This window comes from Lissotriton helveticus, chromosome 6 (genome assembly GCF_964261635.1).
Source record: "Lissotriton helveticus chromosome 6, aLisHel1.1, whole genome shotgun sequence".
Lineage (NCBI taxonomy): Eukaryota > Metazoa > Chordata > Amphibia > Caudata > Salamandridae > Lissotriton > Lissotriton helveticus.
The window spans coordinates 11,398,088-11,412,509 of record NC_136067.1 but is presented as its reverse complement, the minus strand read 5'-3'; the positions used below and the strand labels follow the sequence as shown (position 1 = coordinate 11,412,509).

At 50.6% G+C, this 14,422-nt stretch overlaps 1 protein-coding gene across 4 annotated transcripts in view; it reads right to left on the bottom strand.

The window, feature by feature from the left end:
* Positions 1–14,422, bottom strand: part of LOC144762134 (cullin-9-like) — a 518,599-nt gene that overhangs the window by 187,596 nt on the left and 316,581 nt on the right. For all 4 annotated transcript variants that reach the window (XM_078647278.1, XM_078647280.1, XM_078647277.1 and 1 more), the window contains one exon: positions 6,829–7,014. In XM_078647278.1, coding sequence (XP_078503404.1) covers positions 6,829–7,014 — 186 coding nt within the window. The remainder of the gene's footprint in view (positions 1–6,828; positions 7,015–14,422) is intronic.

Below are 14,422 nucleotides of genomic sequence, written 5' to 3'. Positions count from 1 at the left end.
GTGTGTGTTGGGGGGGCTCTCTGTGGGTGTTTGTGTGTGTCATTTGCGAGAGATAAAGCTAGTGGCATTGCCATTTATTTATGTTAAAAAAAACATAAATAAAAATATTGTCAAGAGCAATGCCAATAGCTCAAACTTTAACAAATGCAAAACCATTGCATGGTAAATGCTTGTTAGGGCTCGACCTCTGCCAATACGCAAGCATTGCAGATGTCGAGACATATTGCAGCTTATCCAGAGCTTAACTAACGAACGTGAAAACGCGCGTGCACAGCATCAAAGCCACCAGCCTCCCTCCACAAGCTTACCCCAGCGTGCGCTCTGGCATTTCTCCTCCCCTAATTATTCACTGCCCACGGCCGGCCGGCACATCAAAGGCTGCTGCTCCCCGTGTGTCTCGCTTTTAGTGGTGTCATTGTCAGCTGGTCGTTTACTGTACTTTTTACCACGTGGCCGACTTTGTATCCAGTAGTCGCCACCACGGTAAGACCCCCTGCCACTGTCCGTCATCACGCCGCTCGCACTCTCGTCCTCTGATAATCACCCCGTACTTGTTTTCTTTTCTTTAGTCTTCCGAAGAGCACCTGGACATCCACAGAGCGCAGCAGGTGAAACGTGCATCATTTTACATTCCTTCCGACTAGCGGTTCTTCCATGATTTCCTCAAACCCCCCCCCCCCTCCTCTGTGACTTGTATACCTTTGTGGGGTTCTTCTTGTGTTATTGACACACAATATTAATATCCTCTTTCTATGTAGACTCGACTAAGGTCTCTCCCAGAGACTGTTTTTAGACCATGCACTACTTGAGCTTCTTACATGTCACTATATGACACTATATTACCTTCTCCTACCACTCTCCAGTGTCACCTGTGTAACTGCCTTTATTCATTCTCCAGTGCGTTTGTGTGCTTAATACACGTATCATTACGAACTCTCGACCTTTTCATTTACGTGACCCCCTTCTATTTGCCTGTAACTACGCTTGGCCTCGGGCTTGCAGTGTGTGTGGGGGCTTGCAGTGTGTTGGGGGGCTTGCAGTGTGTGTGGGGGCTTGCAGTGTGTTGGGGGGGCTTGCAGTGTGTGTGGGGGGGGCTCGCAGTGTGTGTGGGGGCTTGCAGTGTGTTGGGGGGCTTGCAGTGTGTGTGGGGGCTTGCAGTGTGTTCGGGGGGCTTGCAGTGTGTGGGGGGGGCTCGCAGTGTGTGGGGGGGCTTGCAGTGTGTTGGGGGGCTCGCAGTGTGTGGGGGGGCTCGCAGTGTGTGTGGGGGCTCGCAGTGTGTTGGGGGCTTGCAGTGTGTTGGGGGGCTTGCAGTGTGTTGGGGGGCTTGCAGTGTGGTGGGGGGGTGCTTGCAGTGTGTGTGGGGGCTTGCAGTGTGTGTGGGGGCTTGCAGTGTGTGGGGGGCTCGCAGTGTGTGGGGGGGCTCGCAGTGTGTGTGGGGGCTTGCAGTGTGTTGGGGGCTTGCAGTGTGTGGGGGGGCTTGCAGTGTGTGGGGGGGCTTGCAGTGTGTGGGGGGGCTTGCAGTGTGTGGGGGGCTTGCAGTGTGTGGGGGGGCTTGCAGTGTGTGGGGGGGCTTGCAGTGTGTGGGGGGGCTCGCAGTGTGTGTGGGGGGGCTCGCAGTGTGTGGGGGGTTCGCAGTGTGTGGGGGGGCTCGCAGTGTGTAGGGAGGCTCTGTGGGTGTGTGGGGGGGCTTTGTATGGCTGTGTGTTTGGGGGGCTCTGTGTGGGTGTGTGTGTGGGGGGCTCTGTGTGGGTGTGTGTGTGGGGAGGCCTCTGAGTGTGTGTTGGGGGGGCTCTCTGTGGGTGTTTGTGTGTGTCATTTGCGAGAGATAAAGCTAGTGGCATTGCCATTTATTTATGTTAAAAAAAACATAAATAAAAATATTGTCAAGAGCAATGCCAATAGCTCAAACTTTAACAAATGCAAAACCATTGCATGGTAAATGCTTGTTAGGGCTCGACCTCTGCCAATACGCAAGCATTGCAGATGTCGAGACATATTGCAGCTTATCCAGAGCTTAACTAACGAACGTGAAAACGCGCGTGCACAGCATCAAAGCCACCAGCCTCCCTCCACAAGCTTACCCCAGCGTGCGCTCTGGCATTTCTCCTCCCCTAATTATTCACTGCCCACGGCCGGCCGGCACATCAAAGGCTGCTGCTCCCCGTGTGTCTCGCTTTTAGTGGTGTCATTGTCAGCTCTTTACATTAGATGCTATCATGGTACATGAGACCGTACTTTTCTTTTGTTTTTTTTATGTACAGATCTTCTCGTATTATTCTGCCATTGTAGATTGCTTTTGAACTGTTGGACTATACTGGGAAGCTCCCTGCCGGTATTCTTCTTTAAAGAAATACTTTTAAAAAACATGGTGGTGGTCTTTATCCGACATCCGGGGTTTCTTTCTTATTGTTTTGAGACTTCGCACTGCATTCTGAATTAGAGAATGCTATGTTAATTTTACCCCTATTTGTAGTTTAGACTTGGTATTATTAACACGTGTGCAATGTATGTCTATTGATTGGGGTGGTTCTGGCACCCAGCAGATGCTTTTCACAGGACTCGACCTTGCAAAGTAGATTGTTTTTCTTGCAACTTTGTTCTATTGTAGTGATAATACGGTTCATACCAACTTGCTTATTTAGCTGCCGTTTTTAATTTTCACTTATTTCCTCTGTGGCCGCTACCGGTGATCACAATGCTTTGTAATCTTGGGGGGTTCTCCCGCTTAAACTTGTGCTCGCTGGTGTGTCCGTTCACAATTGCGGTCCTTCTCCGTTTTTAAAATATTGAACCAGATGTTATCCTAAACTCCAGGGTTTGTGATTTAATTTTTTTTTAATGTGCAGCCACATTTTGCTAATGCAAGATTTCTTATGTAACAGAATCTGGTGCATTTACTCTTGTGACGACCTTTCAAAATCTCAGTGGCCATCTTTTTTCCCCTTTTTAGGGCTCAACCTCTGCCAATGCGCCTGCCAACCCACCATACAGCTCCACCGATGCACCCACCACACAGCTCCGCCGATGCACCCACCACACAGCTCCACCGATGCACCCACCACACAGCTCCACCAATGCTCCAACTAAGCTCCACCAATGCACCCACCACACAGCTCCACCAATGCACCCACTAAGCTCCACCGATGCACCCACCACACAGCTTCACCGATGCACCCACCACAGAGCTCCACAGATGCACCCACCACACAGCTTCACCGATGCACCCACCACAGAGCTCCACCGAGGCACCACCACACAGCTCCACCGATGCACCCACCACACAGCTTCACCGATGCACCCACCACACAGCTCCACCAATGCACCCACCACACAGCTCCACCTACACAGCTCCTCCGATGCACCCACCACACAGCTCCACCGAGGCACCCACCACACAGCTCCACCGAGGCACCCACCACACAGCTCCACCGATGCACCCACCACACAGCTCCACCGATGCACCCACCACACAGCTCCACCGATGCACCCACCACACAGCTCCACCGATGCACCCACCACACAGCTCCACCAATGCACCCACTAAGCTCCACCGATGCACGCACCACACAGCTCCGCCGATGCACCCACCACACAGCTCCACCGATGCACCCACCACACAGCTCCACCAAAGCTCCAAGCTCCACCAATGCACCCACCACACAGCTCCACCAATGCACCCACTAAGCTCCACCGATGCACCCACCACACAGCTTCACCGATGCACCCACCACAGAGCTTCACCGATGCACCCACCACAGAGCTTCACCGATGCACCCACCACACAGCTTCACCGAGGCACCACCACACAGCTCCACCGATGCACCCACCACACAGCTTCACCGATGCACCCACCACACAGCTCCACCAATGCACCCACCACACAGCGCCACCTACACAGCTCCTCCGATGCACCCACCACACAGCTCCACCGAGGCACCCATCACACAGCTCCACCGAGGCACCCACCACACAGCTCCACCGATGCACCCACCACACAGCTCCACCGATGCACCCACCACACAGCTCCACCGAGGCACCCACCACACAGCTCCACCGAGGCACCCACCACACAGCTCCACCGAGGCACCCACCACACAGCTCCACCGAGTCACCCACCACACAGCTCCACCGAGGAACCCAACACACAGCTCCACCGAGGCACCCACCACACAGCTCCACCAATGCACCCACCACACAGCTCCACCGATGCACTCACCACACAGCTCCACAGATGCACCCACCACACAGCTCCACCTACACAGCTCCTCCGATGCACCCACCACACAGCTCCACCGAGGCACCCACCACACAGCTCCACCGATGCACCCACCACACAGCTCCACCGATGCACCCACCACACAGCTCCACCGATGCACCCACCACACAGCTCCACCGAGGCACCCACCACACAGCTCCACCGAGGCACCCACCACACAGCTCCACCGAGGCACCCACCACACAGCTCCACCGAGGCACCCACCACACAGCTCCACCGAGGCACCCACCACACAGCTCCACCAATGCACCCACCACACAGCTCCACCGATGCACTCACCACACAGCTCCACCTACACAGCTCCACAGATGCACCCACCACACAGCTCCACCCATGCACCCACCATACAGCTCCACCAAGGGACCCACCACACAGCTCCACCGATGCACCCACCACTCAGCTCCACCGAGGCACCCACCACACAGCTCCACAGATGCACCCACCACACAGCTCCACAGATGCACCCACCACACAGCTCCACTGATGCACCCACCACACAGCTCCACTGATGCACCCACCACACAGCTCCACTGATGCACCCACCACACAGCTCCGCCGATGCACCCACCACACAGCTCCGCCGATGCACCCACCACACAGCTCCGCTGAGGCACCCACCACACAGCTCCACCGATGCACCCACCACACAGCTCCACCGATGCTCCAACTAAGCTCCACCAATGCACCCACCACACAGCGCAACCACAGCATCACTCAGCGCAACCACAGCATCCCTCAGCGCAACCACAGCATCCCTCAGCGCAACCACAGCATCACTGGTTCAAATATGTTCTTTCAATGTTTCAAGCTGTTTTCAAGCTTTCACGCTTTATTACAAATCACAAAAAGATGTTAATATTTCACTTCTGTTCTTGGATTTTCGTCACATTAAAAAACACTGAACATAATCTTCACAAAAGTTATTTACAAAAGTTTAAGCTATTGCCATTACAAATTAAATAAATTATTTAAGTATTAATTATTTAAAACAATTAAAAGCCATTGTTATTTGTAATATCAATACATCTAAGTCGCGTAAATACAAAACATGTTGCATTACAAATGCTATAGGTGTCACATTTGCGAAAGTTATAACTATTAGCATTGTAAATGACAAAGCTATTAATTTAGCTATTTAAAAAAATAACACAAATAAAAAAAAATTCATTTATAAGACCAATAGCTCAAACTTTCCTAATGCGAGCCCTATTGCATTTCCAATGCTTGTTAACCCTTGGAGGACCGTCTTGCCGTGGAGTTACTCTACCATGGAAGGCTTCGCATTCATTTCTGCTGGTTACTAAGGGAGGGAGAGCTGCACAAACAGGTGCAGGTGCTTCAGAATCCAGAGACGGGCCATCCAAGAAGGAGCCTGTGTACCCACAACTGTGACCCCCACACAACAACTGTGCTCATCAAAAGAGACCTCTTCTGCCTCTCCTGTTCACCTACAGACTCTCTGTCAACACTCCTGTCTCTATTGCACTCTTCGGTCTCAACCCCCTTGAGCTCTTTCAGTATCCTTCCCATCCGCCACAAATGTCTTCTGAAGACCCCTGTTGTTCTCGGCTCCACATTCAGTGCCTTGTATTACTTACTATGTGAAGAAAGGATTCATTTTAAATCACTTTGCATTGCCTACAGAGCAGCACACGACTTGGGTCCTGTCCCATTGCAAGAGAAGTTTACTTGGTACAATCCCAAGAGGCAGCTCCGTTCCTCCAGCGCAAATTTATTGATGATTACCAGATTTAGGTGCTCTAGGATGGGGGGGGAAGGCTTTCAGTGTGGCAGCCGCTCATTTATGGAACGAGCTGCCCCAGAATATCAGACAAGCCAACTCTTTGGCTGAGTTCAGAAAGAGCCTGAAAACTTGGCTTTTTCCTAGGTCTGATTTCTAGCCCTCCTCTATTCCCCGTTGTCATCTCGGTTGATGTTTAGGTTGGCTTTTTAGGTCTGAGCGCCAGTAGGGTGGCAGTTGCGCTATATAAGAACCTAATTCAATTCAATTCAATGATGTATTTGAACTTCCATCCTTCTCTCCCTCCTAAAGCAAGCCCTCATCGCTCCACTGCACCACTGGTGAGCTGACACGTGCGCCTATGGCCACCTAACTAGACTACACCAGTCCAACAGACGCTCCGGAAATCACCTCCCATTTCAGGCACCATCACTTCGCAGACCCTTCGCACAAGACATTTAGCTGGATACAAGGGAGCTGTTCATAATCTCCATGATCCCACTTCTGGTCTACCTCGTCAAAGTTTGTACAGCAATAGGTACACAAAGCCTCCATCGCACAGGCACACGCTAAACAACATTTAATTGCAGCCTCAAATTCAACACCCCGCACATCCAATGAAACGAAGGGACAGACAAGAGGTAATGGACCTCGTCAAAAAATGACAAACTCTGCAGAGCACAAAACAGAGCAAAGTAATATTACCTGTGATACGAGTGAAGATGGAACCAGACAGGGTAACTAATGAGAAACAACACTGGGGAGAAAGACAACAAGACAGAGGTACACATCTGGATAAAATAATACTCACTACTTTTGGTTGGTGGTTTAAGGTCCTCCGTTTCAAGGCTGTTGGTGTCCACATGGACGAGGAGATGGCTCAGTCTACGAACACGCGAGTTGAAGATCGTGGCTCGGCTTTTCGCGCGCCGAGATGTTTCAGAGTTCTCGAGGTATTCAGTAAGGAGCCAGCAAAGAGGGCTCACACCACTGGAATCTAGAATACAACAAAAGATTTAAAGGTTTGGCCATGTCAGGTTAGACATTTGTAGAATTTGTGCTATTTTTAGGACAACTAGGTTTGGTGAAAAGTGGTTCTAAATTAATTATGTTCTTCAAAATGTTAGCTCTCTACAAAACAACTGAAAAAAAGATTTGCATAGGTCTTTTGTCAGATTTTCCACAGTTAACAGAAGAAAGTTTCAATAGGTTTACTTTTATTTTGTGCAGCATTTTATTGCGGTGTTTTCTTTATGGGCTAGTTCTTTAGCTCCATCACTAAAACTCTTATTGCAAGAAGCTGGCTTTTTATAAAGAGTACAAAAGTGAGGTACACTATGCAGGAAGTTCAGAAGACCCTTATTGGCTCACACGGCTTGAATTAATAATACCATATGTTCTATTTTGTGGCAGTGTGGGAAAGCAGTTTAGGCTCATCAGAGGGCAGCGTTAAGCATTTGTTGTGCACAATGAGCCAATAAATCAGAGATACACTCGACGAAACTCGACCAATTTTGAAAAATACACAGATTTATGTATATTTTTAGACAACAAGAACTTTGGTATCAGGTAAGGTCTTTAGACGTAGAATTTTACAGGCAAAACAGTAGAAAATCATAGCATGAACCTTAAACAAGGTAATGTTATCCTATGGGAGAAACATACACTGGATAGGGCCACTTGCAAATGACTTGTAGAACTGTTCTTCTGAACTTAAGGTAAGGAGGGGCAAAGGTCCTGAGAACCACCAGCAGTGTTTGTTTACCTGCCCTAGTGTGTCCGGCGCAGAGGTGCTGGTAGCAAGGGTAGCCTAGAACACTACAGCTAAAGACAATTGGAAAAAGTGCCAGTGAGAGAAAAAGGCTGCAATAGGGGCTGGGGGACCAGTCCGGCAGAAGCCAAAGGGGGGCTGAGCTCTAGAGGATCTCTGGAACAAGGATGAACCGTCGGTAGCCTAGGACTAGGGGTGTGTGGCTTGGGTACGGAGGTGTTTTGTCCAGCAGGTCACTTGTGTTAGAGCAGGGGTACTCACAAACACTTTGTGGTGTGCCAGAGGGCCACACTGATGCCAGCAGGGTGGGGGAACGGGGTCTAGGTGGGTCATGGATTGTGTAAGGAGTTTCAAAAACATGTTAAATAAACAGGCAAGCATTTATTTGAAGGTTAATAAACGATTGCCCATTTATTTAACATCTTTCTCTAAATATTAGTGCTAGCAAATAAACAGCAGCTTATGCTACTGTTCACTAAGGGGGTCGCATTTGAAGAGCAAGAGGGCCGCAAGCGGCCCGGGCCGTACTTAGAATATCACTGTGTTAAAGGCTCTCACTTCTTGGGTTTGACCTGGTGATGGGGACAGAACAGGACAGCAGGGTCACTGTTGGTTCTGGCCTTGGTGATGTCAATGTCCCTTGTCGGTAGGGTAGTCTTGGCAGGGTGGGCGTCCGGCCTGGACGCTTAACATGCCTTGGTTGCTGCAACTGCTCTGTTACCCAGGGCATTAGTGCTAGGCAGCTCCTGGGGGCCCTGGTGTTTCCAAACTTGGCAGTAAAATGTAGCTGACCTCCTGGAGCAGGAAGACCTCTTTTCTGGGGAGCTGCTCCCTTCGTGCACCTGGGGGTTGGCAAAATGGGGTACTAGGTATTTGAAGTTGGTGCCTGCAGACAAGTGACTCCTCCACTTCGAGGGAGTTTTGCAGCTGGTTGTTGGGATGCTGAATGGTCCTCCAAGGGTCCTGAAGAGGACGTGCAGCTTTTGAACTTAGCCTCTGCGATTGTCGAGGGCAAGCAGCCTGGCAGAGGTTGGCACCAATCTTTGGTGTGGGTCCTTTGTTCTCGCCTTGCCGGTCCTTCGTACTTTGTCTGTTCCCAGTAGTTGAATCTGAATTCCTGATGTCAAGGGGCCAGCTAAATACTCAATTTAGGGGTGTTAAGGGGAGTGTATGGTAGTAGCCATTGGGCTAACATACAAATGGTGTCATTGCACACCCTATATGACGCTTCCAATGAGGAGTGGGCATTACCCTGCCCCAGAATTCCTAATTTCACCAAAAACAAGATGGTGGAATCCTTCTTTCGTGCAGCACATCAGGCAGCCCGTCTGGGGGGTGCAATACGCCTACCTGAATAACTCATTTCCTGCCTGTCCTGATGCCAAAGGGCTTCAGGGCAGCGCAGGCCATCTCTAGGGGCCTGGGGAGAGCCAGAGACGCATATCGAAGGCAGCAGAGGCTTTGAAGCCTCTGGCCTTGGTGTGCAGATTGACTAACTATGGTTCAGCTCACCAAGGCCCGGGGGCTTTGGGTGCAGGGGAGCCTTTTGACATTGGATTCTTCTAGTCTGAGACAGTCACGGTCAGGGGAGTCTCTGGATTCGCACTGCAGTCGCGGTTGTTGAGGTCAGGAGAGGCCGGACAACGCAGGACATGAGGTCAGGTTCGCTGTGGAGACTTCACTGCATGGGTGAGTCACTCCAAGTAGGGCTGTGGGCGTCGGCGCAGAGTGGGCAGAAGACGCAGATCCACGTGGATCAGGAGTCCTTGGAGTTCAGTTCTTTGGGACAGGTCCACAGTCTAGAGGAAATTGTAGTCTTTTTCGATGGCAGCAGTCCTCCCAGGGTTTTCAGAGGTCGTTGCCTGCAAGATTGGTCGCAGCTTTGCAAATGCTGGAAACAAGGCAGGAGAGCTGGAGCCAAAGAAGTCAGTCTTCTCTGCAGGGTCGTCTTCTTGCTTCTTAGGTCGTCGCAGAACTAGTTTCTAGGTCTGGGGTACCACCTAAACACCAGATTTTTGGGGCGTTTTAGGAGAGTAGTGGGTATGGCCAATTAACACCTTACCAAGGGTGACTATACCCTCTGTTATGCCACCCTCCTGTGGGAGGGGGCATAGACCTAGCCCTGATCGGATAGGTCTCCCCATCTTCAAGATGGTGGGGACTGAAAGATGTGCTTCACTTCGCTTCCCCCATCTTGGGGGTGAAGTTGGCAGAGGTGGTCACACCTAGTCTTCTAAGTTTTCCCACCGAAAGTGGGGGTGTAAACCAGGGGCTGCCATCTGCTGCTAGCAGCAGAGGCTGGACTCTCATTACAAAGGTGGCAGGCCTTTGAAGCTCCCCTCTTCGAGCACTGGCCCATCCTGAGGGAGGAGGTGCGACACCTCTGCCCAGGATAGGCATGGTTTCTGTTCCCAGAGAGCAGGGACTCTCGATCTGGGTGTCCAGAAACATGTCTGTTGGAGGCGGTCTACAGCCGGTCAGAGACCACATCAGGGTTGTTAGGTTTTCAGGGGGCCCCTCGGAGGTGTCCTCTGGGTACATGGTACAAAAAAAATCTCACGCTAGCATCAGTGTGGATTTATTGAAAGGATTAGTTTGGTACCAAACACCCCTGTGTTCAGTGAACCCATCATGGTGCTGTGGAACTCGAGTTGACGAGTTTCCAGCCGATGTAATCCTTATGGCTTCCCTGGCACTTACTATAGTAAGGAATGGACCCCACTTTTGTAGGGACAGATCTTCTCATGCAGATATGCCCTCACCTTGGGTAAAGTGCACCCTTAGGGTTGTGAGGTCTGCTAGATGGGCGACTTACCTATGCCTTCAGGCAATGCTGGCTGGCATAGCACACAGGCAGGGTGCTGTGTCGACGAATACGATGCACCAGCAGGGTGGGCCATTAGATGTCGCACAGGTGTATAATAGTGTTACTAAAAGTTTTGTCTATGCTCAACGTCTTATGACCCCACTGACCTGCAGTCATGGATAATCCAAATACCAACAATAACAAATGAAAAGGAGCATCCAATTATAAAATCAGTTTAACTCAATTAACAGCATTATGACAAGTGCCATGCAATGCTCAATCCACATACATTCGCAGTTAGAGGTTCAATCAAATTACTCAGGAGTCGTATGCATGAGTTTGTCCTCTTTAATGAAGTGTTTTATTGTAACAATTGCAGATCAGCCCAGCCAATGTGTTTCGGCGTTATGGACTTCATCAGGGTTGGGTAGTTGCTCAATTCCTATTGTTGAACGAAGTGAAGAAATGTCAAATAGCTGACATTCAGTAATAGTAAGTAGGGTGGTATAGTACCCCCTGTTCAATCTCCTTTGTCCGAGTCAAAGTTCCATTTCCCGAGCAAAACAGAGCCCCCACCCTCCAAACTTCGAATTCATCCTGGACTCACAGGCGTCACCTGCAGCCTCTGTGCAGAGTAACATGCTGACCCCTCAGCTGTGGTAACTCCTGAACGGTGCGACCAAAGTGCACATTCCAAGGTATCAAACAACTCTTTACATTAAGCCCAACTTTTATCTCAAGTCAAAATTAATGTGGCCTTTTGCTGTGTAAAGATTTAGGAAAGCTGCCACTTTGCTACATTTAATACTCCTGTGCCTGCTGCAAGAGACCGCTTTCTGCCCTCCTGGAGAGACGTGCCAACAGCTCTCAGGAAGGAGAAACGAGGGATTTGCAGGACAGGGAGGTGTCCTCTCCCTCCTGCAGAAATCCACTTGGGTGTTAACCCCAAAAGGCAAGTTTCAAAGATGAAGATGGCTTTGTAGGCCCCCCCATTCTTGAGGTAGACTATCTGGCACAGGAAGCAGAGAGGGAAAACCAGTTGTCAAACCAATTTCCCCAGGGGTCTGGAGCCCTGAGGGAGCCACACCCTAGATGGGATAGTGAGGTCTTAACACGAGAGAGGGGTCTCACCATATTGGGAGAATCGTCCTGGGATAGCCAGCTGCAACACCCCACAGGAAGATGGGAGGGAACCTGACAGTCCATTGGCTACCAACCGCATCCTGCTCCGGCACTTTGAGCACAAAGAAAGCAACCCTGACCTCAGGTCCCGACCGGCTTGGGAGAAGGACAAAGGAGGAATGCCCTGGTGCACTGAGGGACCAGTAAAGAGAGGCTGCACCAACAAAGACAACACCTGTTAGCTAGCGAAGAGAGGTAGATTTGCTGCTAAGTGAGAAGCTGTCCCCAAAATTCAGTCAAGCCAAGAGAACTCCATGGGCCAGCTGACTGGCCTCCTGTTCAGAGAACAGGGACACAACAGCTGAAGAAGCATGCAAGGGCAAAGTCTTCAAGGCGCTACAGCTGCCGCCGTGCAGCACCGAGGACCAAGACACGATGCACAAAGTTGTACCAGAGTTTGTTGTCAGAGTTGCGGGACTCTCAGAAGGCAAGTTATCGACCAAGGAAGGATTGGCGTATGACCGTGACAATGAGCAACTGATTGTCCAGTAGCGACTGGGCTTAGGCCAGACCGTAGAGGACCTCATGGGACATCAACACTGTAACCAGGATCCTCTCACCATCTTCGTAGACCGAGGAATCCCTGCAGGAAGACCCCCGTCGACCGCATCGCATCCAGAGCATCATTGGAGCATTTTCAGCATCCTTCCTCCCTTGTATCCGGATCACACCGTCGGAATCCACTGGCAACGCAGATAAAGGGCCTGGAACTGCAGAAGGACGGCTTCTTCTAATAAGGTAACGGTTCTTGAGGACCTTGCAGGTCCCCCTGACTAACTCCCTGACAGAGGTGGCCGTCCCAAGCACTTCTAACTGACCACGTTGAAACGTATCTAAGTTTTCTTTGAAAAAGTTTCTAAGTGTCTAATTCTTTGACTTTGCCGAGGCTTGTTCGTGGGGGAGTGAAATTGCTTTAATTTATTATTGCTTGTGAAATCCATATCTTCAGAGCCCTCCAGTGGATCTTTTTCCCTATAGTGTCTAAATTCTTTTTTAAAAAACAGCCCATTTATATAAATTGCTGTCAAATTTCTTGACTGTTGTGTCGATTTCTTCAATTGTTTTGGTGCTGATTAAATGCGTAACACTTCTTCCTCTAGGTAAGTCTTGCTGCTCAGTGCCACAGCTACCCAGAGTTGACCTGAGGGTTTGACAGATGAAACCTACTGGTTGTAAAGGGGTTGGTAAGTGTATTACACAGTAAGGTTTCCCAACCACCCCATATAATACACCCAATTTCCTCACACTCAAAGTACAGCCTTTGATACAACCTTTCAAAACCCTCTTCTCTGAAGGACTGGTTTTTGTGGGGTTTGCTGCTGTTAAGGACTGAGCGGCTTAGTAAATTTGCTGTGTTTGAGGGCGGCGTTGCAATGACTATATGGCAACTATGGGCTTGACCACCGCCAAACCAATCTCCACGAAGGAATGAAGGCAGTCGCCAACTGGATGCAGGACAGCCGCCTGAAACTTAACTCAGACAAGACAGAGATCCTCATCCTCGGCTCCACCACCTCCGCCTGGGACGACTCTTGGTGGCCAGCCGCCCTGGGAGCTGCACCCACACCCAAAAACCACGCATGCAACCTGGGTTTCATCCTGGACTCATCGCTCTCAATGACCCAGCAAGTAAACGCCATCTTCCCCTCCTGCTTCAACACCCTGCGCATGCTCCACAAGATCTACAGATGGATCCCCACTGGAACCAGAAGGACGGTCACCCAGGCACTCGTCAGCAGCAGACTGGACTACGGCATCGCCCTCTATGCAGGAACCATGGCCAAACTCCAGAAAACTCCAACGCATTCAGAATGCCTCTGCACACCTCATCCTTGACATCCCTTGTCACAGCCACATCACCACCCACCTGAGAGACCTGCACTGACTCCCCGTCAACAAGAGGATCACCTTCAAGCTCCTCACCCACGCACACAAGGCACTCCACAACACCGGACCAAAGTACCTCAACAAACGGCTCTCCTTCTACACCCCGAACCGCCAGTTTCGCTCCGCCGACCTCGCCCTCACTACCGTCCCACGCATCCACAGGACCTCCACCGATGGCAGATCCTTCTCCTATCTCGCGGCCAAGACATGGAACACCCGCCCCACACAGCTGCGACAGCCCCAGGGCCTGCTGACCTTCATGAGACTTCTCAAGACCTGGCTATTCGAGCAGTAGCTGACCCCTCTCCCATCCCCCCGCCCTCCTCCCTCCCCCCTACTCTCAGTGCCTTGAGACCTGCACAGGTGATTAGTGCGCTCTACAAATTGTTGATTGATTGATTGACATTATAATCTTTCACTCCTTCAAGGGCCTCGGCAATATGTAGGACAAATAACCGGAATTTGTTCGATGGCAAACCTAGTAATTATTGCTGCACATCATGGCATTCACCAGAGATACATAGCCTGACGTGGCAGTGTAAAACGCTACTGGTTTAATCTGGTCACATACTGCATCTGTAGCATTGATAGAGCAGCAGACGCCGCCACTTTAAATGAGGTTTCCCACGTGGAAATGTCCTCTACTCTCTTCTGATGTTTTTCAGAAAGGTGCAGGAGGAGCTTGTAAATAAAGCCAGAAGACATGGCAGAGGAGTGCCTTGGACTTTGCCATGCACCACAAGGTTGCTGTTGCCATTG